The sequence below is a fragment of the Musca autumnalis genome, unplaced genomic scaffold (assembly GCF_047663935.1).
Source record: "Musca autumnalis isolate F117 unplaced genomic scaffold, ASM4766393v1 scaffold_2, whole genome shotgun sequence".
NCBI lineage: Eukaryota > Metazoa > Arthropoda > Insecta > Diptera > Muscidae > Musca > Musca autumnalis.
In genome coordinates, this window is record NW_027411755.1 from 97,156,410 (window position 1) to 97,180,515 (window position 24,106).

The 24,106-nt window shown below is 34.6% G+C and overlaps 1 protein-coding gene and 1 long non-coding RNA gene across 3 annotated transcripts in view; one reads left to right on the plus strand and one right to left on the minus strand.

The window, feature by feature from the left end:
- The window catches only part of Hasp (Hig-anchoring scaffold protein), a 166,754-nt gene that overhangs the window by 106,613 nt on the left and 36,035 nt on the right, over positions 1-24,106 (plus strand). For both annotated transcript variants that reach the window (XM_073968580.1, XM_073968581.1), the window contains exons 6-8: positions 20,736-20,918; positions 20,971-21,701; positions 21,767-22,049. In XM_073968580.1, coding sequence (XP_073824681.1) covers positions 20,736-20,918; positions 20,971-21,701; positions 21,767-22,049 — 1,197 coding nt within the window. The remainder of the gene's footprint in view (positions 1-20,735; positions 20,919-20,970; positions 21,702-21,766; positions 22,050-24,106) is intronic.
- LOC141394330 (uncharacterized) lies at positions 16,443-17,474 on the minus strand. Its single transcript, XR_012410355.1, has 2 exons — positions 17,438-17,474; positions 16,443-17,305 (listed from the first exon to the last, which is right to left on the minus strand). It is a non-coding gene; the product is annotated as an uncharacterized lncRNA (long non-coding RNA).

Below are 24,106 nucleotides of genomic sequence, written 5' to 3' on the forward strand. Positions count from 1 at the left end.
ACATTTTTCTGAATCTTGGAAAGAGTCTATTCCTTTAAAATTTCCTTCGACAAAACTTTCCGATTTCGGTGGATACGTTGATATACCAACCTTACCAACATTTCGAAAGTTCATGTTAGCGAAAATTTCTTATTTAGCAATGATTTTAACCTTATTTCAGACTTATATTCTTGATGAAATATTTTTCATTACTATTTTTAATTAAAATGGCTCTTATTTTTATTACTTTTTGACAATATATTAGATTTAATATATATGCAAAACAATGGATATATTAATAATCGTATATATTTTTGGGCATATCATTTATTAGATAACTCACAATTACAGTGCATGTTATGTAATTCAGTGATATCATAACTTCGGTAAGATCAAAAGAAATAGAATACAATCGGAAAACCTTAAAAATATCTTAACATTTAATTTTTTACATGGAATGTTGAGATCCTTTCCTTTGTTTCCTACGTCACAAAATTTTAAAATCACGGCTTCAATTTTCCACTCCGATTTTATTGAATAATTTATGGAAAGAAAATGGTATTAGTAGAGAATTGATTTATGCAGAGTGAACGTTTGGATATCATGGCGTTAGTAGTTATATTAATAAAAACGCCGAGACACGTGTCTTCTTTTGCTTTTATCACGCCGCGGTGCCAGAAAATGGTCAATATTTCATTTTGGGAAATTCAGGTGGCCAATCGTTGTTATTGTCATAAAGAAACCAATTGTAGTTATTTCCCTGAATATATTTTGGTGCACAATCGTAGATCTTATCACAAAGAATTTCTGTAGGCCGATAGTGTTTTTTTTTTTTTGATAAAGAACTAATGCTGAGCAATAGTGCGTCTATCCATCATGAAATCCTAGAACCAATGGCGGGTATATATAAAATGACAAATTCTGTCGCCCAATCGTGCATCTGTCAATAGACTAATTTTGGCTTCCAATCGTCGGACTTCTCTTATAGAAAATCTGATTTCCTATCGTGGATCTTCTCATAAATTGATCAGGAACAAGGAAAACACTGACAACCATTATTGAATTCTTTTAAAATGAAAGTCTGGCGCCAAATTCAAGGTATATACATGCATGCATTTTTTTAAGCAAAAATCCATAAACACAATTTTTCCCAATCTACATTTTGTATACTCTCAGCTTTTAGCCAAAATGTGTCTCATCGAAATAATGGTTTAAGGACCAAAGTGTGTTTGGAGGAAATCTCTTTCAGAAAACTTGGAGTCCACTAAGCTATGTCCGTTCGTCTGGGTGGCTGCCTGGAAAGCACCGTAGCACTCGAACAGATCAACCGATTCGGTCCAAAATTGGGCCTTCGTGATATTTTGTCCAAATCTTGGGTCATATCGATCCACAATTTCGGTAACCTTCAACAGAGTATTTCAAAATTTTTTAGAGAGGTGCAGTTAAAGACCTCTCTGGATAATTAGTAATTATACCAGTGTAAGCTTATGACCTCAGTAGTCATGTTTTCACTTTCTTTATGCTAATAATTTAGTTATAAGTAAAAATATTAAATAAACAAATTAGTAAATAAAAAGACCTCTCTGGGAACATTTTGCTGTTTTGCAACAAGTGTTCTCGGGACCCCTATTACTACAGTACAAGTTTTTTTCAGAGGCAAGTACATACTTCCAGAGAAAATGGCCCGAAAGCTGTAAAGAACACCTACGGCCACCCTGTGTAGTGGCTGATGCGCACGACAACTTTCGAACCGAATACTACATTGGTCCAAACTTTGTATATCGCAATATTTCTACGAGCCTTATATAAAGTTCCAAGATGGTGCTCTTCGGTCTACTCCTTCTGGCATTTCCCCCCAAATTTAAAGAATTTTATCTCAAGTGGTATGCGCGATTTTTCTTGAACGGAGCAACAGATTTGCAAGTCCATATTTCCTGACATAATGATCCAAAATCTGAAAATTATACTGTGAAGAACTGAAATATCTTTTAAAAGAAATGACTCACAAAATAAGATCTACTTCCAAAATTAACCATGTCGGTCCGGTCCATTTCTTCAGGTACCTCCTCCGCAACACCTGTGATCAATGCACAAATCCATATTTGGTTAGCAAGTTCAAACGTAGTTTTGGGGTTAAAGGATTAAAATTGTTTATATTTTGACGAAGAAGAATATGTTTCCGACCGGTTTTCTGATTTGGTTTGTAGTCACAAAGTCCTTTGCCGAAGAAGGAAAACGGAATATTCATTGAAGGAAAACGGAATATCCCAAAATACAATTGTTGTGGGTTTATATGACGTTTTCTTCTGGTTTTATTCAAAGAGTAATCGACACAGAAATCCCTCAAGATGAAGTTTAATGTAATTTCGAAATATTAGAAATAATATTCAATAAATGAAATGTAAACGTTGACCTCAAGCTCAATAATCTTGATTTTATTAATATTCGAAAGGTCGAAAAAAATAAAAATACGACAGAATTTGTTTTTGTCCCATAGACATTTACAAATTTGTAGCAAGAGATCAGTTTCGAATAATCTCAACGGACGACACTGCGGTGGAACACAAATTATATCATAAAAAATGGTTGATATAGTTTTTTTGTTGTTGCAAATTTCAAGCATAATAAATTTGTAATTGTTATAATGTTCAAAATAGTTCATTACAAAAACGTGTTATAGAAAATATACAAAAATTTAAAACCACTAAGATTAAACAAAGATTTTATCTTTAATTGTTGAATAGCTCCTATAAAAAATTCTAAAAACAAAAGATAGCAAGAATGTTTTTTCTAGATGTCGTTTTTAAGCCAGCCAAAGTAGTGGACGTAATATGCTACAAACGTTCAACGAATACAAATAAACGTATTATTCTGAACTCAGTAGCACTTACAGTCAGCTTAAAAATAACGATTAGAGGCTTAAAACACCTTAAATCCTAACAACAACTATGCAGAAAATTGCTCAAAATGTCTAAATTGTTCATTATTTTTATATTTTCGTATATGTTGGACAATAAGTATACCAATGTTGTAAAATAATTCTCTGTAATGCTTCCTCCAATTACTTTAAAATTTAAAACAGTTTAAAATTTTACTCAAAAATTAAAAAATGTGTAACATAAGCTAATATCCTATGAGAACGAAAAACATTTCGGGGGGGGCTACGTCGGTGATTCAGATAAAGGTAATATATGCTAGATTAATTTTACATGTTCCAACAAAAAACCACAGTCGGAGCAATAAAAATCGTACTGTTTCGCAGTCGAAGGAAATATTAACATAGTTAATTAAATTCATGATTTTATAAATTAGTGCATGAACGTGTAATATCCATCCATCTAAACAGCATCCGCCCACGCAGAGAAAAAATATGATTGATCCAACAATATTCGAAGGGCAAAATATATATTGTAAAGATATTGTTAGATTCCGTATGTAGTGTTGTGACTCCAACGATCATTTTTGTTAATTACAACAATTGTTTTTGTCATATCCAACAATAGTTTTTGTCTGCTGCACAATATTTTTCTCTTTTATTCGACAATTTTATTCTCTTCTCACTCAATTTTGGCGAGTTTTGTTTGTTTTTTTTTTCATCATTGTTTTTTTTTTATTTTATCTTTTTCTTTTTTGTGTATGTACACCATGAGATTCTTGTTTTTATTTGTTTCATTTTTCTTTGTGTTTTAATAGTTGAGTTACACCACAATCTGAGAAGTTTTTGTGGTCGTAATTTGTGTTGTCTTTTCATATTTGTTATGGTTTTATGGAATTCTTTCCTTATGCTGGGGTAGGTGCTTGGAGGATGAGCGCAATGAAGTAGTTACGTTTCTTCATTCAATTTGTTGCCTTTTTAGTTAATCCTGGAAAAACCTGACCATGTTTGTCAATACTCATAATATTATACGTGACATTTATACCAAAGTTATTTAGATAGTGTAAATTAGAATTATATACGATCAAATCAAAAATTTCAGTAACAGGTTTTCTGGACTGACAATAGTTTTTGTAAAAATTCTAGATTATGGTAGTTCTACCATAAGTATCGTCAATGATTTTTACAATATTAAGGAATTTCGCAAGATTATTTTTGTTTTGTATGTTTGGAGCAAAATATGATATTTTAGGATTTGTAATTGCAATGCTTGAACAAAACAAATGAATTGTTGGAACAAAAGAAGATATTAGCTTCGTTCCAGTACTTTTTTAATGGTAAAAGTGTCAAAAAAGAAAACCGTCGAAAATTAGTTCCACATACACATTTTTCCAAAATATACGGGAACGGAAAAATGGCAGAAACGTCATAAAAACTGGAACAAATGTTAAAGTCGACGTGTCAGCCAATCCGAAGCCGGCAAACATGTTGCACATTTTGTCGTGTAAAAAGTTTCTAAAGAGAAACCTATTCAGCGCCATTTTTGTTCAAAGAGAAGTGAACATTTAGCAACTTTTTTGGTATACGGGAACGCATTTTGGGCAAAAATGTGCAAAATGTGTTAAATGTGTAAAAACTTTTTAGTTCTGGAACGAAGCTATTGTTGTTCCAACAAAAGCGAAAAATATTTTTCTTTGCGTGTCTGTTGAAATCAAGAAACAGCTCGCAATATTTAAGATAGGGATTAATAATTTGTAAAGACGTTTTGATATAGCCCCGATTTTCGGTACTTTGAAGGTTTCAGCGTCAAATTAAACATTATGGACGAAATTTGGTATTAAGTCTTCGATGGTGGTATACAAGTTTTCTCCAGAAATTTGTCAGTACGGCTTCAAACGAAAATCTATGCGACGGACAAGCCATACGAAATAACACGTCAACGTACACTTTTCCATGTAAATTTGGGTTTATGTATTTCGAAAGGACTGTCTTTTGTAGAAAAAGAATGTCAAAATCACTCACTTGCTTTGTAGCTGTCGCGTCGAACGTAAACTCTCGAATAACATCGAAAATCTTAAATCAATTTTTGCAACACATTCTTGAAACAAAATAAAAATTTTATAGACATGTTTTACAGCCGGTTTCATTCATTATTTTGACGAAATCAATTAAAAAATAATTCAAAATACCGACATATTTTATTTTCTTAAACAAAACAAATAACACATATTCCAATGTTTGTATGTATATGTATGTGGATTTTCCCCCCATACCATTCCTATCGCAAACGATCCGTTTTCGAATGTTTTTCGATAGTTTTGCGGATATTTTGTTCGAAAACGACACTCGAGAACGAATTAAAAACGATTCATTCGTCGCTCAGTTTGTGGCAGGAAACCCTTCGAATTCGAATGCCGTTAATAATATTATTAGCGAATGAAAGATGATAGTTTTTACGATAGTGCCGAAAAAGCATTTTTGGCGGAGTTTCGATTTTATGACATGTTTAACTTTATCTGACGTCTCTCGATTTTCCTGTTATGTACCATTTCTTCTTTGTAATGTTTGCGATTCAATGCGTGTAAGAGTTTATAAACATTGTTGTCTTGTATTTGTAACCAAGCTATATGTTGTGTTTATCATCACTTCTTGTTAATATTATAAGTAGCATTTATATCGAAAATATTTGAAAAAAGCAAATGGGAATTTTTCACGAACTATATAAAATTATTTTTTAAAACGTAAAAAATTCCGAAGTAGAAAATGTTTCTCGAAACAATTTTTCTTGTGAAGAAAAAACATTCGCAAAATGTTCGAAAATGATATCGTTTTTAAACTTTTAACGAACAAAAGAACAACGTGCTTGTGTACACCCGAAAAACATTTGCCAATCCTTCGACAGTGATATCGTTTTCGAAAGTTGTGCCGGACATTCGAATAATATCCGCACTTGGTATGGGGTGTTGTTTTTGTTTCTCATTTGGCTCTCATTTATGGAACATAGTTGTACACACGTACATTCAAATTAGTAGTATTTCGCATAGGATACGTAACGGCGGTCGCACGATAGTTTGCGAAATACATGAACGCATTTTTAGACGGAAGTGAGTGACTGCTTTCCTTTCGTACGGGATTTCGTACGACATACATAAACAGGCGGTAATGGGTACTTTACACGATATGTATTTTACATATGGGTTGTCACTTTTTATATACACAATGTATACGCAAAGTGACAACACATATGTAAAATGCATATCGTGTAAAGTACCCATAAGTCTTCGCTATGGGTATAAAACTTGCCCACCAGGAATTTTCGGTAGACCACTATTTAATATAGTCCCCGTATAATGTTACTACACTATTTTCGGTATATTAAAAGTTTTAGCCAAATTATCCTACCGAAATAACTAAAATTTGGTATTTAGTCTTCCATATGAGAATACAACATATCTACGACAATTGTGGACAAGATTCTAGTTTTAATACAGAAATTTTTTGGAAGATTTTTACCATTTTGAGGACTCTAGCTTATTTTACATACAGAAAATAGTAGTATTTTTAAAATTAAAGGTTTAATTTTTACGAAAAATTTTAGCATATTTTCACGTATTGGTATTACCCCCATATCACGGTACTTCACGATTTTGGTAACTTTGAGGGCTTTAGCTACATTTTCCGACCAAAATAGTTCTAATTTGTAATTTAAGGTTTCTAGTGGTTAAAAAACTTATCCACAAATATCGTAGAAATACATATGTAGGTGCATATTTGCCATAACCCCCATATAAGAGTTCCTCATAATCGAAGTTGCTTTGCTTTCGTACAGCGGGTTTTCAGAATAGAAGATAAACTATAACGCCCGATGTAGTCCTTTCAACGATTTTTTAGGTGTAAAGAAATGAGAAAGGAGACTTTCGTTTTTATAATTTTGGTCAATTCTAACAGATCCCAGCAAAACTGAATGAAAGTGGTTCCATGTGAAGTAATGATTTCTTTTCCATGGAGTTTTAATGAGTTCAAAAAAAGTCGTGAAAAACGATCGGATCGTTTTCTTCGAATTTTCATGAGTTTAAATATATTAATAAGTGCCCGTACAATAACACTGTGCAACACGAAAATTATTAACCATATTTATTGAAATCTTAGGTAAATTTTTGTGGTGGACTGTATCCTTAATTTTTGGGCGGTTGCGTATCTTTGGACCAAAGTCGGAGAAAAAAGTATAAAAATTGGATATTTTCAAAAGATTTTTGATATTTTTACCATTAAGAACCGTTCACAGACATTTCGTATGTTCCTGAAAGTTGTTTATTGATGCCTTTTCTAGAATATTGTTGTTGATTGTTTTCTTGTATTTTGAACGGTTTAGTATCTATGGAGCAGAAGCCGAGAAAAGAGGAAAAAAAAGCGAAATTGTTTTGCTATTTTGACCATTAAGTTCCGTTTCTACAGAGTTCGTATATTCTAGAAAGATGTTTATTGAGATCTGAGTTACATTTTTGTAGTTGGTTGTATGCTTCAAATTTGATCGGTTTGATAGATGTATAACAAAACTTGAGACAAAATTTTAAAAGAAATTTGAACATGGCGATTTTGACCTTGCAGATGAAGTTTGATGGATTATATGTGTTCACAACTTTTTTTGTTTAAGACAAGAGCTACAACTTTGCTTCTGAGATGAATTCAAATTTCCTAACGGTTTGAAAGATATAGTCATGACTAAATGACCCTTTTTACATCAAAGCCTCAAACCTTTGGAAGCCTATAACCGAGAAAGTTGATGAGATAGGGAAAAACGGCGAGACACGTGTCTTCTCGTTTTTTGTGTTCTATCAAGCTGTGGAGTCAGAATATGGTTAATAAAACATGACTCAAAAATTACACACAGTGTAATACAGCAACTGGATCTTTGCATTGGTTCAATTGAAATAGTGAAAGATCCAAATATTTCTTTAGCATTTGAACGAATTTCATGAATGACAAATACAATTCGTAAAATATTCTATATTTTCCTCAGAATTAGAACCAATTCCATGAATGCAATAATTTGGACGAAAATAGAGTACATATGGTAATATTCAAAAAAGTTTTACTATCGTTGAAGTTTAGGTTCACCATTTAATAAGTCGCGAACTGTTAATATGGTATTTAAATAGTAATAAATAAGTTTTTTTTTTTTGTGTTCTTTCTTGATTTCTGACCAAACCACGCCACATTCAGATCTGTGCTCAAAGAAAGAATTAAAGAATACCCCTTGGGCAACACGGTTCCAATTTATGACTTTTCCATATAAACACTGCATCCCTCTAAAATCTATGCTGAAATTTTGAAGTTTTGATCTCGGCGTTTTTTTATTTTTTCTTATAATTGGAGGGCGCAACCAGATAATGATCCAAGCTATATGTAGGATTGTATAACTCGTGATTCTACGTCGATTGATCTAATAAGTCCTTCCGCGTTCGAATCCATACACTAAAACAGCGGATAAAGATACATTGAATATTGGAAAATCTTTAAAAATATATTTTGATAATTCCGCGCATTGAGACGCGATTTTCTGTGAAATTTATAGATAAGTGGAATCCTTTATACGCGATTATAATATTTACAAAAAGGTGTGTCATAAATTACAGAGATTCGGCTAAATACGAATATTACTGTATTTAACAGTATTTCGTATACTTAGTTTTCTTCTCGTCATCCGTTCTTCTTCTTCGTTTCTCTTCCCCCCTTATCTTCTTCGGACCAAATGAACAATATTAAATTCGTATGGGATGTTCGGTGCATCCAACAGACCGCCGCAGCTAGTCTGTTTATTGATAAGTAAAATTAAACAGTCGGTCTGCTTAGATTGAGTGCGTGTAAGACACTGATTTATTCAAAATATTTACAAGTTACTTGCCAGTTTACAAAATATTTATTAACCTAACTACAATCTTTAATTCTTATCTATGAATGAAAAGGATCATAAAAACTTAAACGCGACTGCTCGTAATTGCAGTAAGTAATGCACACATAACGCTAGTGATAACAGCTATCGCTGCATGTGGGATCTTAAAGACTATCTTCTATTTAATGTGTTCACGAAATATGGAAACTCATAATGGTAATAAAGTATTTATTTACTTAGACTGCTGGAAATTCTAGTGGAAGCTTTATTTTTAATTATCAAATTTTCCAGCGCTCAACATGAGCTGAAAAATGTACAAAAGTTATTTGTACAAAAGTGGTTTTTGATTTTTTTATAATTATAGGGTTCAACCAGATAATAATCTGAACTAATTATAAGATTTTAAAACTCGTGATTTCCCGTCGTTTGATGTATGTATATCTCATGAGTGTCCTCCGCACAGCTTCCTAGTAATATGAGTCCAAAGACGAAAATTTGGTGCGTAAATTTTCCTAAGAAAAATTTTTTTTGCTTTAAAATTTACAACTGTCCTACAGTTACTGTTTAGGTGAGGCATAGGCTTCGATAACTCAGTAAAGAAAAGATGTGCAGTGTGGAGGAAAAGAATAAGATAATAACAACAACAAAGATTACCTTGTAATCTGGGGTGGCGAAAGAGGCCGGTTAGAATATAACAAAGACTACCAATTGTAATCTGGGGTGGCGACAAAGCCCGGTTAGTATTAACTCGAGACGGTTGGTTAATACGCGAAGTTAACTATTCAAAAGTAGGTCGGCAAGTGAACGCAGAGGTTCTTGCAATCGCAGAGGATTGCAGTGATCGCAGAGGATCTGAGTCGATTTATAGTACTACATTTACATATTCCAATGAAAGAAAACTCACCAACCACTGCTTGTTGGCATCTGCGCTCTACGGTGTCCACAGAGGGAACGTGCAGAGGAGATGTCTGATGATGTCAATCAGCATCCGTGATCGACTGAGCTCGGGAAGTTGAGTTGGAACTTATCAAACTTATACATTCCGCCTTCCTTGATAGACCAAGTGTCAAGCCATTTATTACAAAATTGGAATAGATTTGATTTAAATGTAAGGAAAGAACGTTAATTCAGATTCCTAAGTGATTCAAATTATTGACTTCGATTTACGACCGATTCAAAAGCAATATGTAGACTTGTTATTAATTTTCAAGATATGGCACGATCAATTGGTTTCAACAATTAGTTAATGGTCGATTTCGATGCACTATCCGTTGCGAGATTATGTGCTAGAGGCGAGAGGAACCGAACCGGTAAGGAGATACCCAAAAATAGACTTTTGCGCAAGCAACGAATGTAACACAACAAGTACAGTACCAATTAGCAAGTCTGTTGGGCTGTCATAAAAGGTATCTGCAAGACCAAGAGTAGGGACCCGAGATTCAAAGTTGGACATGGGTGGAGGTGAGAACAGTTTCCCCTTGACATTAGGCAAGACTAATGCATTAGTTTCCAAAAGTTTAGAGTTATGTTTTGGGGGCGACAACTTAAGAGAACAAAATTCTCTTGGGGTACAAACTTGTCCTCAAATGATATTTTAACAAACTGTGGGCAGAGACGAAGTACGTGGCTCTGGGTAGGACAAATTGGGCAAATGCTTGTTAATAAATTTGTGGATCGAGGAGGTGACACATCGTTAGATTTATATACCGGCAACAATTTATTGGATGATTTAGATGAAGTCACGTTAGGTGACGATTTTGTGACCTGACTACATTACATGTTTTGGATACACTTCAATGTTTGTATCCTTTCTGTGATGAAAGCATCTAAGTCTTTCCAAGAAGGAAACGACGACTTTTTTTGATGCTTTACTCCCACAGAGTCAAAGTCAATTTTGGCAACCGCTGCAAGCAAATACAAATTATTATTCGATCCCAATGATCCGCGACGACGTCATAGACGGTCATATCAACAAGACAACTACTAATGCCACGCTGGATAGTTTTCAAACCCGAAACTGTTTCTTTATGGAAAGGGGGAGATTGAACGATTGATTTATGTGGCTATTCACCAGAATGCGCTTATTGTCGTACGAATCCGACAAGGCTATCCACGCTAAGGGGAACTACAAATTACAGTACAAATTTTGGATACACATCAATGTTTGTGTCCTCTCCGTGAGGAACGGATCTAAGTCTTTCCAAGAAGGTAAAGACGACTTTTTTTGCTTTGCTCCCACAGAGGCAAAGCCAATTTTGGCGAACGCTGCAAACAAATACAAACTATTATTGGATCCCAATGATCCGTGACGACGTCATAGACGGTCATTGCAGCAAGACAACTACTAATCCCACGCTGGATAGTTTTCAAACCCGAAACTATTTCTTTATCGAAAGAGGGGAGATTTAACAGTTGATTTATGTGGCTATTCACCAGAATGCGCTTATTGTCGTACGAATGCGACAAGGCTTTCCACGATAATGGGAAACTATAATCGGTGAGTGGAAATCTCGAAACGATTTCGCGTGCCTCACCGGTGGTTTTCTGCACTAAGTAGTACAGACGTTCAATGTTCGAGAGCTGCGAATTATTGACAAATATGGTGGGCCAAGACATGAAGTCTCCACTTCGATATCAAGGGGTGGCAACAAAAAGCTATGAGTACCGACAGGGTCACTAGGCCAATTGCATGTATTGCAAGAATTTTCAGGTGGAGCAGGTACGGATTGAGAAGCAGACTGCACAGGAACACGCAAGACAGTTGTGTCCAATAAGAGATTAGATGGGGGTGCTACTGGAGGAATATTAAACAAAACACTAGGCGAAGAGATGGTGAGATTGGTGGAACTGTAGCAGGTGAATTACGGACAGCGCCTGAAGATTTAAGGCGTTCAAGATGTTGGTTATTTGTGGACATACACCGTATATAGGCAATGTAGGTTGCACCATATTTTTTCTCAACGACACCAATAACATCAGCCTGTGCAGTCTCGGATGTCGTGAGGTAGTTTTGCACTCATCATAAGCGCACTTAACTTTGTTCCAAAATTTTTAAAATTTCGAGATTAAAGACATTATATGTGGACTCATTAATCAGTTCAAAGGAAGCCACACATTTCAGAACGGTGTCCGAAGCTCTAACAGAGCGATTGAGAAGAGTAACTGACATTGTTCAATGTTAATTATCACAAATGCTAAGGTGAATGAGCAAAACTTGCAATTGAATTTGCAACAAACAACAAAGAATTTTGGAAAAGGAAATTCAATTGAAGCAGAAATTACTATAGCTAAAAGGAAATATCAAGGTGTAATGATATTTGAAATTAAAGTAGGGCGAAATAGGTGAAAATTTAAAGAAACTTCTTCAGGGCGAACAATAACTACTTTAATTTAGTTAAAAATGCGAAAAAGTCTCAAATATACAAGAATGTATATGGTGCTACCAAGTGTAGGGTGTATGATAAGATGACATAAGCCAATGGTAGGGTGTAGCTTTCCAAAATCCAGCGACAAATAAGCTATTAATATGAAAACATTGCTGTTTGCACCAGAAAATCAACGCAAATCAACTAATTTGTCTTAAACATATTTTGTTCGGTTGACAAGTACGGTGAAAAATATGCCAAGAGTAGGGTGTACTTGTCCAAAAATAAATTTTAATTAAATTAAAATTTTCCAAACTTTTTAAGTAAAAACTCCAACAACAATACAAAATGTCAAGAAACAAATAATTTTCACATATATTCTCTGCTCTAAATTTGTGCAATATATGCCGAATGTAGGGTGAATTTGTCCAAAAATTCCAAAAATCCTACTGCCAATAAATTATGTTTCAAAAAATCAACGAAAAATAATTTTCAAAATTAATTTTTAAAAATTTACAATGTGCTATTTAACCCCACTGTGCTAAACCAACAACGAATATAGCACAAAGAGGAATAACCAACACAAGTGACGCTAGCAGAGAAATTGATATGTGTAAACGCAAAGCTCCACTGAACAACAGACGTTGCAAACGATCAAGCATGTGAGTGCTGAAGATCAGCAGAATTTTTACAGCGTAAAAAGGCGGGAAAGTGGTTGGTAGAATTACAATGTAATTTCTCAAATTAGAACAATTACCTATTAGACAAAAGGTAGGAGAATAGAACAAACGAATGTGTTTGGTTGGCGATGGACGATCTGTACAACAAATAAACCAAAGGAGAGAGAACTTGGATGGTGAGTAGTTATTGCAAATTTGGGAGAGCAAATTTTCAAGAAAAGGTCTTCGTTAGAAATTAACCTTGGAGAATAACAACAATAACAATGAGATTTATTATTTAACAAATGAGAGTTATTATTTAGCAAATTAGTGTTATTATTTAGCAAAGCGAGAGTTTTGTATGTATGTATCGGCCTTTCACATGAAATCAACACATAAACGAGTTGAGTGATATTATGAAGAAGAACGAATACGTTTTGTATGATCAACGCCACGTAGGGTGATCAGTACAACGATATAGAACTAGCAAGTTTAGCAACAACCCAGCAAAATATTCGATGCCAAAGATGCTATTCAAGAATGGGTGCAAGTAAAATGGAATGTCATTTTTAGCATCTTCACTCATTCTTTTTACAAGAGCGTTACGCACAAAAGATGATTAATTTTCAGATCATGTAAGATCAGACAAATAGGAGTTCAGCCTTTCACAAAGGTCATGAGGGAAGCCACCTGACGCCAAGATGGTACAATCATCCGCATACGTTACTATCTCAGTGCCGTCTGGAGGGGCGGAATGCAGGAGCAGTAGAGTTTAAACAATTCCGGAGATATCACTCCCCTTGGGGCACTTGGACTTCACTCCACCTTGGGGCACTTGGACTTCTTGTTTCTGAAGTCCACGTACAACTGGCGTTCACATATATAATTGATTATCCAACGTTTCAAACTTGGTCGGAGGGTTGCCTGCTCGATGTCCTCAAACAGCGTAGAGTGCTGGACAGCGCCAAAGCCTTTTTTATAAGTCAGACGACACCATCACTGTTGTCACGCGGCTTGCTCGGGTTGAGTCCTCGACTAATATGTGCAAATTGACTTGCTTTTAAGGTTCTGTAGAGCAGGGTTTTCTAGAACAGACAAGGCAACTTTTATAATATCAAAGAGTGGAGTCCGAATCTATTTTTAGATCAATTATTGGGACATCCTAGCATAATACATCTTATATAGCTGTAAACATATTAAGATAAATAAAAGAAAATATACATATGTATGTATAAATAAAAACACAAAATACATCTCTATTGGATCGATGGAATGGGTGCAAATGCTGATGAAAAGATCGGATCTTTCACGGATCTTTGTGTTTGTTGTTATGGTGGGACCAATTTTTTTTTAGTTGGGGTTTTTTTATTAATTCCAAAGTATGTACTAAAGGAAACATGTAAAAAAACATCGCTCCCAAGTGGAGCATCTAGCTATTAGTAGTTTCGTTGATGTGCTAGTTTTATACTCCGGCTTATCAGGCCAGCGAGCAACCCCCTGTGAAGTCGGAGGACCGCTTTGTGTTAGTAGTTTGGTTATTTAAAGGCGCCAAATATTCGCCTTGTCACTTCGATTATCATTGGCACTCAGGATTTAATAGGAATCCAATACTACTCGGAGACCCCCTGAGACCCTCCTCTAGAAACAAATTATTTGGAGCAAAACAACAACACGGATTATGATTTGTATGATCACCGCGACATTGAATGATCAGTACAACAACGATTTCAAAAATATTTGTGTGGGCTGCATGTTTGGGGGAATAAAGGAAATGAATTTAATGCACTCGCGTAGGGTGATTAAAATTCGACCAACGATTTTTTACTGCTCCAACGAAATGAAAATTACTAAAACACGCGGGTAGCTCACTTTTTATGGAAATCTGAGTTTACGTACCTGGTGTTAGTATGGTGCTTTATTGGTGTTTAGCGATGATACAAATTTGTCCAATATTTTGTCCGTGTCAAGACAACAAAAAAGGCTTCAAATCTCGTTGTATCCTAATACAAGAGAGGGGGAATTGACAAATGGAGCAGCCACAACAAAAATGCTGGCTTCTATTCGGCTCGATGCGACCAAATGCAAAATCCACCCAACAACAAATTAAGGCTTCAAATCTCGTACAAGAGAGTGGGAATAGGTAAATAGAGCAGCGACAACAAAAAGGCTGGCTTCTATCCGGCTCGATGCGACCAAATGCTTATTTGTGGGAGATGAATAAGAAAATAAACACAAGCAGTTTCAGTTTAATATAATAAATGACTGCCGTTCATTGATCGTATTTCTTTTCTAACAACAACAACAAAGTTTACCTTGTAATCTGGGGTGGCGACAGAGGCCGGTTAGTATGTAACAAAGACTACCAACTGTAATCTGGGGAGGCGACAGAGGCCGGTTAGTATTAACGCGAGACGGTTGGTTAGTAATAGACAAGTTAACGCAAAGGTTCTTGCAATCGCAGAGGATTGCAGTGATCGCAGAGGATCTGAGTCGATTTATACTATATTTACATATTCCACGGAGAGAAAACTCAATAGCCACCACTCCTTGGCATCTGCGCTCTACGGTGTCCGCTGAGGGAAGGTACAGAGGAGACGTCTGATGATCTCAATCAGCATCCGTTATCGACTGAGCTCGGGAAGTTGAGTTGGAACTTATCAAACTTATACAGGTACCCTAGAACCTCGCGTGATTTTCACTTTTTTATGCGCCTGATCTAGTGAGCTCTTTCGCATTCCAATTCTTCCACAAAAATACCTTGGAAGTCGGAAAATCTGCAAAAATATATTTTTACAGTTCCGCGCATTGAACCGCTATTCTCTTTGATTAGTTTTACTTAAATGTATTGCTTTATACGCGTTTATAATATTTGCCAAAAAGGTGTGTCATAAATTATGTACACAGATTGTGGAGAAGTATCCGTATTTAACACAAAATAGGATTTGGTGGCACATCCGCAGTTCTTGACGAATCTGTCTAAAATATGTATGTATGTTATATTGAGGTATTTTTAATAGGCGGTCACTGAAATCGGATGCATCTTATAATCATGTGCACATCGCACAATCTTTGCCCACTTGAAACTTTTTTGAATAGTAAGATGCTTTTGATGACACACTTTGGCCGCTGAATGAAACATGGGAAAATCCATACATTTTGATAAAGATGCACTCGCTGTATCCGAACTCCTATTTTTTGTTCCATTTTGTTGTATTAAGCCAAAAAATTCACTTTTGAAATAATATTCCAACAGTTAGCATTCCTCTTTTGTTATTGCTATAAACCCAATGGTTATAAACTTGTCTCACATTTTTCTACGCATTATCTGGATTATGTACTCATTTTAACTTATTTTTAGAGATTTATATGGACTCTGAGTTAGAATAAATTAAATTTATTAAATTAAATTTGTTCATTATTTTTATTTTCCGCGAAAATAAAAACAAATGTAGGAAATATTTATGCATCTGTAGATGAAATTTTTTAACGATTTATACATATATCTTCCTATTACAACCCAAAAGGAGTTTTTAAATATTTTTTCTTTTTTAAGAGAATAAAAGCCCCTTTTGGGCGCTGCATCCAATTTTTTAAATCGCGGATGTACTCGCAAATAATTGTTTTTAATTTTTTTCCAAAGTAATTGTAAAAGAAATTTAAAAATTACCATATACACATTTTTTCATTCAACTTTATTTACAATCTGTTTTGAAAGTCCCGATTTACATTAGGCGAGTTTACTTCTCGCAATTTTTTTCGTTCCTTTTCAAATTTGCTTTTTGCGTTGCGTTTATAAAAGGCAATTCTGACAAACAAGTTTTGTTTTCAAAACAATGAAAATAATGTCAAATACGAAAAATATAAAAGGAATTGCCTGAAAATTACCGATACGAGCAATTTTTTTCCATATCCATTCCCCTTACGTGAGTCTCATACAAACAGGGACTTGCCACAAGTAAACTAATGTCTAATGTAAATTTGGACAAACAATAAGTTTGATATTAACTATAAAATAACAGATAACAGACATACATACATATTTACATAATTTAAAAAGTACGAAATGGTAGATCTAATACATTTGTTCAATTCAGTATTCTGGGTTGACATGGTCACTGAGTCGTTGCAGGTATCTTTCGCTGGTCTTTTTTATTTCTTCTTTTACAGAAAGTATATCTAAGTCTCTTCTTATTGCTTTCTTACTTATAAACAAGGGTGCATTTATTATAAGTCTTAATGTCTTCGACTGGAATCTTTCCAAATGTTCAATTTTTGAATTTCTGGCAGTACTCCACATTTGTATACCGTTCGTCCAAACTTTATCGCTCTTTACTTTGATTTATCGCTGTTTACTTTGATATTCCACCTTTTTTAGCCAGGTTTCTAGTTCGTGAAGGTATTTTAAATATGAGTGGATGCTTCTACAAGACATTCGCTTGTTGAAATTACAGCAGTGTCATTGATGAAAAATTACAGGCCGAAAAGAGGACAGGAATTTTGTAATACTTTAACAAAACTAAGGGGTTATATACACCTGCAAATTTAAAAAAAAAATCAAGATTTCATTGGATCGTTTTCAAGTATATGTAGAATAGAATATTTTGCAGAAAAGGCCGAGTCGATCGGACAAAAATTGTCAGAGATTTGAGTGTTCAAAAGTAAGAACCTGTTGTGTTGTTTGTGCGTAGAACCTCAGGTTATTTGTATTATACCTGTTCTGTTTTATTATACATGGAAATTAGGGTGTCCAAAACCGAAACCGGTTACCCGGTTTTGAGTTACAAAACCGAAACCGGTTTTCGCCAAAAACGTCATTTTCGGTTAACCGACAAAACCGGTTATTTGTGTCGGTTAACCGGTTTTAAAAAATAGTGATATTTTTAATATTTCACTACAGTTGTTTCCTTGAAAGTAAACTAAACTTAACTATTAACTTTTAAATTTGAAATATATTTTGTTTAAAATGTAAAGTTGTGCCAATCTAGTTCACTACGCAGTTCCAATAGCCCACATCGTTTTTATATGAAAACTGCGTATACGTAATATCACACAGCAGTTTGTATGACATTGTTCACACGTTTTGGAACTAGTACAGTGAACTAGGAACTAGAGCTGTAGTAGCTACAATTTAAAACCAACCAATTAAAGATCGACGAATGATCACTATGATCAGCATCACTAGGGGAAGTCTGTGCATAATTAACACAATCTTTAGACGAATGTCAGGTTATAAAGGGTAACGGTAACAAAATAAATGTTGGATTCAGGCATTTCACGATAACTTGAGGTTGGCAAAGCGAGACGAAGAATCCGGACTTAATGAAATGTAAACTTAATTCTTTTGGTACACAATTTTATATTTGTATGGTTTACCATTGTTAGAGCACAATTTCTGTCTTAATTTTGCAGCACCCATTTCGAGGTTGAATACCAAATAACAAGGATATTTTGAGATAATTATATAATAACGAAGTCATTATGCTTAATTTACCCCTTGTCGCACATTTTTAATCAACTATTTATAAATTATGAGCAATTTTGTACCTATTTAACAAAACCGGTTTAAACCGGTTTTGGCAAATGCTGAAAACCGAAAACCGATTTTTGAAAAATTTAAAATTTCGGTTAACCGAAAACCGTTTTGTTTGGAAAAACCGGTTTTTTGGAAATGGTTACCTGATATGAAATTCCTTGAAAATTTTATGGTATTCTATATGGGTCTTGTATTGTAATATTAATTGGAGTTTCTTTACCCTCTAAAAGGGCCCAGTACCAACTTAATTCACTACATACCTATGAATGAACAACATCAAACGCATTTTTGAAAGCGGGACCCACTGTAGCTCGAAAACGAATAATCCTATCTTCATATGTTTTTGTGGACATATTATTATATATATAAAAATCTTGTGCTTTGGCTGATTTATAGCGAAAAACTATCCATTTTTTTCGTTAAAATCGAAATGTTGACTTTGACAGTCCACCATTTTTTTAATTCGGTTTCGCTTTAGGGCAAGATTATTTTGTTCTTAATGATCCCCCAAAAATATATGATGACAGGTTTATTCGTTTTTGTGCTGCTTCAGTAAAAACAGTGTTTCGTAGGCGGGGATTTTTCAGAAAAATATGCAATTTTGTTCAACAAAAAAATTCCGAAATTAGCTCAAGGTTCGATGAAAAGAAAATCTTTTAAAAAGTTTGGTAGAATTCATGTAAAAAATCACGAAAAATTGTTTGTTTGTTGCTCAATAATGTTTCTGTTATTACAAACTTAGGTTCCAAAGTTTTAAAATCAACAGAAAAACCAAGACAATATTTTGTTTAATTTCTGCCTGATTTCATTCACTGATTGGAGTACATTAAATATAGAGTACGGGCAACAAAAAAGAGAATACTGTACTCTATAATAGAGTACGATTGGTCACCGTAGCTATAACTATTTTCCTATAATAAAAAATCCCATATTTTTCGATTATGTAAAACATTCTTGCAACGAATGCGATTTTTAAAGTTGAATCAACATTTGTAGAATCTTCATCAAGATTTTAATAAGGGGGTAAAAATATAGCCTAACTTCTCTCTCTGATATGTATCCCCCATTGTGTGGGAATACATATTTATTCGAACCTGAAGTTCGACTGTATTTGTCGTGACAATTTATATTTTTAAAACAATCCTTCATAGAGAATTATTCGTTACACGGACACTCGTTATTGATAAATTCGACTGTACACAAATTATACTCGTAAAGTTTGGTTTATTAACATTAACATAGCGGAGTTGCGTCCGATGTCATCTTTATCGAAAGTTACGAGCGTATGTTTCAGCACTAGAGGCTTTTAATTTCAGATTATTCTCTTGCTTGGTGCCATTAAAATTACACGAAAGATGACCCACCTTTTAATTTATTTATCACTTTTAATTTTAACATAATCAGAGGACTAGAAATTGTAAAAAACCCAACATTATAACGGACGTTATGGTTGCCTAATTTTTTGAAAATCAGTAGCAAACTGCTTCGTTATATATTAGGGTGTCCAAAAAACCGGGTTTTTCAAACAATTCAATTTTCAATTTGTTCAAAAACCGGTTTTCTGTTTTCAAAATTTTTTTTTAAATAGGTACAAAATTGATCAAAATTGATAAGTATTTGAATCAAAATGTACGGCAAGGGATAAATTAAGTATACCGACTTCGTTATAATACAATTATCTCATGATATCCTTGTTATTGGACATTCATCCTCGAAGTGGGGACCGCAAAATTAAGACAGAAATTGTGCTCTTAGAATGGTAAAAGTCCTTATAAATATGGATTGTTCGCCTTGCGTTGCCAAACTAAAATTGTCGTGAAATGCCTGACTCAAACATACATTTTGTTATCGTTACCCTTCATAACCTGACATTCAACTAAATCTTGCGTTAATTTTGCACAGACTTCGCCTAATAAGGCTGATCATAGTGAATATTAGACAGCATCGGAAAAGTCGGCGGTCTGTTGTATAATAACTAATATTAGTGTTAACCGTCTTATATTGCGTATTCGCCCACAAACGATGTGGGCGTAGTGAACTAGATTGGCACAGCTCTACATTTTACACAAAATATCTTTCAAATTTAAAGGTATCTGACATTCATAACTTTGCGGTACCTTGTGTTAGTTAAGATTAGTTTACTTTCAAGAATACAATTGTAATGAAATATTAAAAATATTAGTATTATTTAAAAACCGGTTAACCGACACAAGTAACTGGTTTTTCGGTTAACCGAAAATGACGTTTTTGGCAAAAACCGGTTTCGGTTTTCTAACTCAAAACTGGCTGACCAGTTTCGGTTTTGGACACACTATTATGTATATTTTATGGACTATGTAGACTAGGTATACGCGCACAGTAGTAATATATAACACACTGACAACTGCATATCTGACTCATTTCATCATTTTTCTATGCATTCTCATTCAAGTGGTCACATCTGTTGTTTGTCCTACTCCAGAAAATCCGAAAAACGGCAAAGCCACATTTACAACATTGGCATATAATTCAGTTGTGAGCTACGAATGCCGATATGGATATACGCTGGTGGGAGAGAGTTCCAGCAGGTGCGGCGCCGATAGGAAATGGAGTGGCACACTTCCAATCTGCAAGGGTGAGTAGACAATCATTGCAAACAGAAGCAAATCAACGACTTCGTATTACAGAAATAAATTGTGGCCATCCCGGTGTCCTTTACAATGGTTGGATTGAAAACGTTGAAGCTGGCACAGGTCTGGGAGCGAGTATAATTTTCCGTTGCCAACCAGATATGTTGATGAAAGGATCCTCGTCCAGCGTATGCCAAATAGATGGACGTTGGCGAAATCCACTGCCAGAATGCTTGGCCCCTTGTGTAGTCCCAGCTATTTCACAAGGTGTTGTTGTACCCATAGAAATTATTACAGACGAAAATGGAACGACTATTATAACGCCAACGAACCACTCCTCGCAGCATCATCCCTCGGGTTCTGTTGACAAGGTTAAACACGGAACAGCTCTCGATGTCCAATGTGAAAAGAACTATGAATTCCCCGTTTCGTTATTGAGTCCGCCCAAATGCCACAACGGCACATGGAGTATTATACCTCGTTGTGTTCCAGCTCGTTGTAAAAACATGCCGAAACCCCCCAAACATGGCATGGTGCTGGCTCCGAAGACTGAACACGGCATGAAAGCAAGGTTCAAATGTAAAGATGGATTTAAGCTGGTGAGTCCAGAAGGGAAAGACGTCACTGATCCAAACGATTATGTTCTTACGTGCTCCTTTGGAAACTGGACTGGAGAATTTCCACACTGTCAGGAAGTGTTCTGTTCCTTTCCTGGCTATATTCCAAACGGAAAAGTTTTACTTGTCGGCAACATGGGCCTCTACGATTACCGACCTTACGTAAAAAAGGTAAACTAAAACATCTGCGATAACAATGTCAATTGCAAACATATACATATGTTAACCCATTTCAGATAGTAAATAACAAACAGATTATGTATGACTGTGACAAAGGCTATGTACTAGATGTGGGACCCCCAGGTGCAACTTGCGTTGGAGGAAAGTGGCGGCCATTGGAATTACCTCAATGTTTATTGGGCCAACACCCACGACTTCGTTGGAACCGTAGACGTCGTTCAATTGAAATGCGCCATTTGCGATCATCTTTCCTGTTGAAAAATGCTCGAACTTTAGAAAGAAAATTAAGGGAAGTACTTGACAACTATATTATTGGCTTAAATGACACAAACGTCCAGGGTGAGTCCAATTTTAGGAATCAAAATTCATTCTCATGTAACACATACATACATACATATATTCATCAGTAGCAAACATTTTGGGAAAGACGTGTCCCCATATGCATGAAATTCGTACTGCATATTTATTACACATAAATGAGTTTTATTATTTTTTTTTTTCAAAGAGAACAAGTTATTTACATGTATTAATAAACATACATACAGTTTGTCAAGTAATTGTTTTCGAACCAAGAAAACTAACATTTTTCTGTATTAATTTATGAAAAATGACTGATAATTGTGATAAAAATGTCGGGTTTTTTGCAAAAAATAGTTGGTCGACTTATTTAAGACAAGATAGGATGAATAAATAAAAAATTAACCCACGTAGTCCAACAAAAAGTAACGAAAACCAATAACTACATGTAATGCAAGTTGTCAAATAAATGTTTTCGAAATGTAGTGAAGTTCCAAAATATCCCATATTTTTGGTAAATTCTTGAAAATCAGGACATTTTATGAATGTTATTCTTAAAAAGGGTTAACTACTAACAAGTATAAAAAATATTAGGCATAGAATGTCCCTACTAGGAGGGTTACCATATGGACCAAGGCAGTACCAGGTCATATTACATGTAAATAGTGTCCTATAGGTCTTATACCGGGAATATCTGAAAACTAAGGCGTTTTATGAGTTTTTTAGTTCACGATGATGGACTGCCACCAAATACAATAAATATTACCTACAGCATAATTAGATCAGAAGGGTTGCCAGATCGACTAAAAAGGTACCAGGTTATATAAACAGTGAACCAGGCCATCTGGGCCCCAGAACAGGGCACCGAAATTTGTTTTTTTACTTAAAATTAATTAAGAGATAATGTCATTTCACTAAACAATCAGAAATATCGCAGTAGGAGACCAATATTGCTTAGAAATGTATGGGGTAAAAGTTTCGACAATTTTCAGAAATGCATACTCCGACCTATTAGACACATTTCGCGTACTCTGCAGTACTACTGTAGTACATTTTTAAGGGGAAAATTATGTTGATGGGTAAATAATGCTTCAGTCTTAGCATGGAAGCAAAAAAACTTAGAGAATTTCTCTGAACTGGCTATAAACAGTTGAAATCGGAGGCCTATTAAAAATAAGCATAGACTGACAATATCTTATATATGCATTTCTAAGAGATTTTTGTACTTTTATGTCATATTTTGGTTTATGTTGGAGAACTCCCTTATAGCTTAATTCAATTTGAGTTAAATAAACAAATTTTAAGCCCTGGTTTTGGATGCAAGTGGGCTCGTTTACTGTTTATATAACCTGGCACCTTTTAGTTGATCTGGCAACCCACATGATCTAATTATTCTGGAGGTAATATTTATTGTAATTGATGGCAGTCCATCCTGGTGAACTAAAAAAACTGCTAAATCTCCTTTGTTTTCAGATATTCCCGGTATAAGACCTATAGGACCCTGTTTACATGTAATATGACCTGGTACTCCCTTGGTCCATATGGTAGCCCTCCTAGTAGGGATATTATATGCCTAATATTGTTGATACTTGTTAGTAGTTAACCTTTTTTAAGAATAACATTCCTAAAATGTCATGATTTTCAAGAATTTACCAAAAATATGGGTTATTTTGGAACCTCCATTAAATTTCGAAAACATTTATTTGACAGCTTGAATTATATGTAGTTATGGGTTTTCGTTGTTTTTTGTTGGACTACGTGGGTTAATTTTTTATTTATACATCCTATCTTGTCTTTAATAAGTCTACCAACTATTTTCTGCAAAAAACCCGACATTTTTATCCCAATTATCAGTCATTTTTCATAAATTAATATAGAAAAATGTTGGTTTTCTTGGTTCGAAAACAATTACTTGACAAACTGTACATGTAAATATGTTTGTTTCAATTTGCAAAGAGCTATATTTATTTGTTAGAAATTTGAATACTAGGGTCGTTTGGTGCGGACAACCCTATACATTTTATAGTTTCGATTTTTTGTTTTAGTTTCGATTTTTGAAGAGATTTATAGCGTTCCGGTTAATTTAAAGTTAAAAGTAA